Genomic DNA, 1,146 nt, shown 5'->3' on the forward strand with positions numbered 1-1,146 from the left:
AAAAAAAAAAAAAAAAAAAAAAAAAAAAAAAAAAAAACCTAATTGTGGTCCCATAGAACCTCTGTAATCAGGGAAGATTTAAGACCTGTATTTGTTTGTGAAAAACTGCACTTTATAGAGGGCAAAGTGTTCAGCCATAAGAGCAATTTTAGGATATATTGGCTCTTCTTGTTGTAGCTCTAGTAATCCAACTTTTATTAATTCTCATATCAAGTCAGTTGGCATACTTACATATTATTTATTTGAAAAATTGTATATAAAACATTTCAATTTTTTTCTTTTCACAATCCTGTTATTGTTCTTCATCACGCTAATTTTTGAGTATTTTTATTGTACTAGCAATTTCCTAGATTTTGTTCAGTCTTAGAGAGTGCTGAGTAAATCAGTTTATTTACTGAAAATTTTTTAGCCAATCTCTATCCGTATGACATTGCTGCACACTTTCCCCTCTGATTTACTTGCTCTGTAACCAAGACTGAGAGCACACATGTCAAATGGTGCATTTCCCAGAAATATTTTGATTCATCTTCAGATGTCCTGGGAAATCTCCTTTTACTGACTTCTACTTACCCTAACTGGTAGGTTCATTGTCTTCAGACCCTATTGAAACTAATCCAATTTATAATGATGAAGTGCAAAATGACCAGTGCTATTAGGGTTTTATTCCACACACCAAATTTTCTGTTCCCACACTTACATTTTGGTTTATTAAGAGTCATTTTTTTCCTCCTCCAAACATTTAATGCAAGTTTTACTTTTATAATATTATTTATTTAATATAACGTAAGCAATGGAGAACTACTTGAAAAATCAAAAAGCTTTTTTATTTCAATGAATTCTCATGTTAATGCAGTGGTAAGCTTTCAATTTTTACATTCTTAAAAAAAACAGTCCACATTAAATGTGGTTCATCAAAGTATAAGTGATTAGGCAATCAAAATAATACAGATTTATTTGATTTATTGATTTCAAAATTTACCATTAACTATTCAGTTATTTAAAGTGGATTAAAATTTCTAAAATATTTTTAAAACATACAAACTGTGGAATATTTTGAATATTGCTTTGCCTTTATGTTTAAAATATTTGAGATTTAATGCTGATTTCTAATTAGAGTGTTACATTTGTTAAAATGTCAAAAAAAAA

At 28.4% G+C, this 1,146-nt stretch overlaps 1 protein-coding gene across 1 annotated transcript in view; it reads left to right on the forward strand.

The window, feature by feature from the left end:
- Positions 1–1,146, forward strand: part of LOC103589620 (vomeronasal type-1 receptor 1-like) — a 5,018-nt gene that overhangs the window by 1,679 nt on the left and 2,193 nt on the right. Inside the window, exon 2 of the mRNA XM_008571651.1 lies at positions 475–578. Coding sequence (XP_008569873.1) covers positions 475–578 — 104 coding nt within the window. The remainder of the gene's footprint in view (positions 1–474; positions 579–1,146) is intronic.

The sequence above is a fragment of the Galeopterus variegatus genome, unplaced genomic scaffold, assembly GCF_000696425.1.
Source record: "Galeopterus variegatus unplaced genomic scaffold, G_variegatus-3.0.2 Scaffold708, whole genome shotgun sequence".
NCBI lineage: Eukaryota > Metazoa > Chordata > Mammalia > Dermoptera > Cynocephalidae > Galeopterus > Galeopterus variegatus.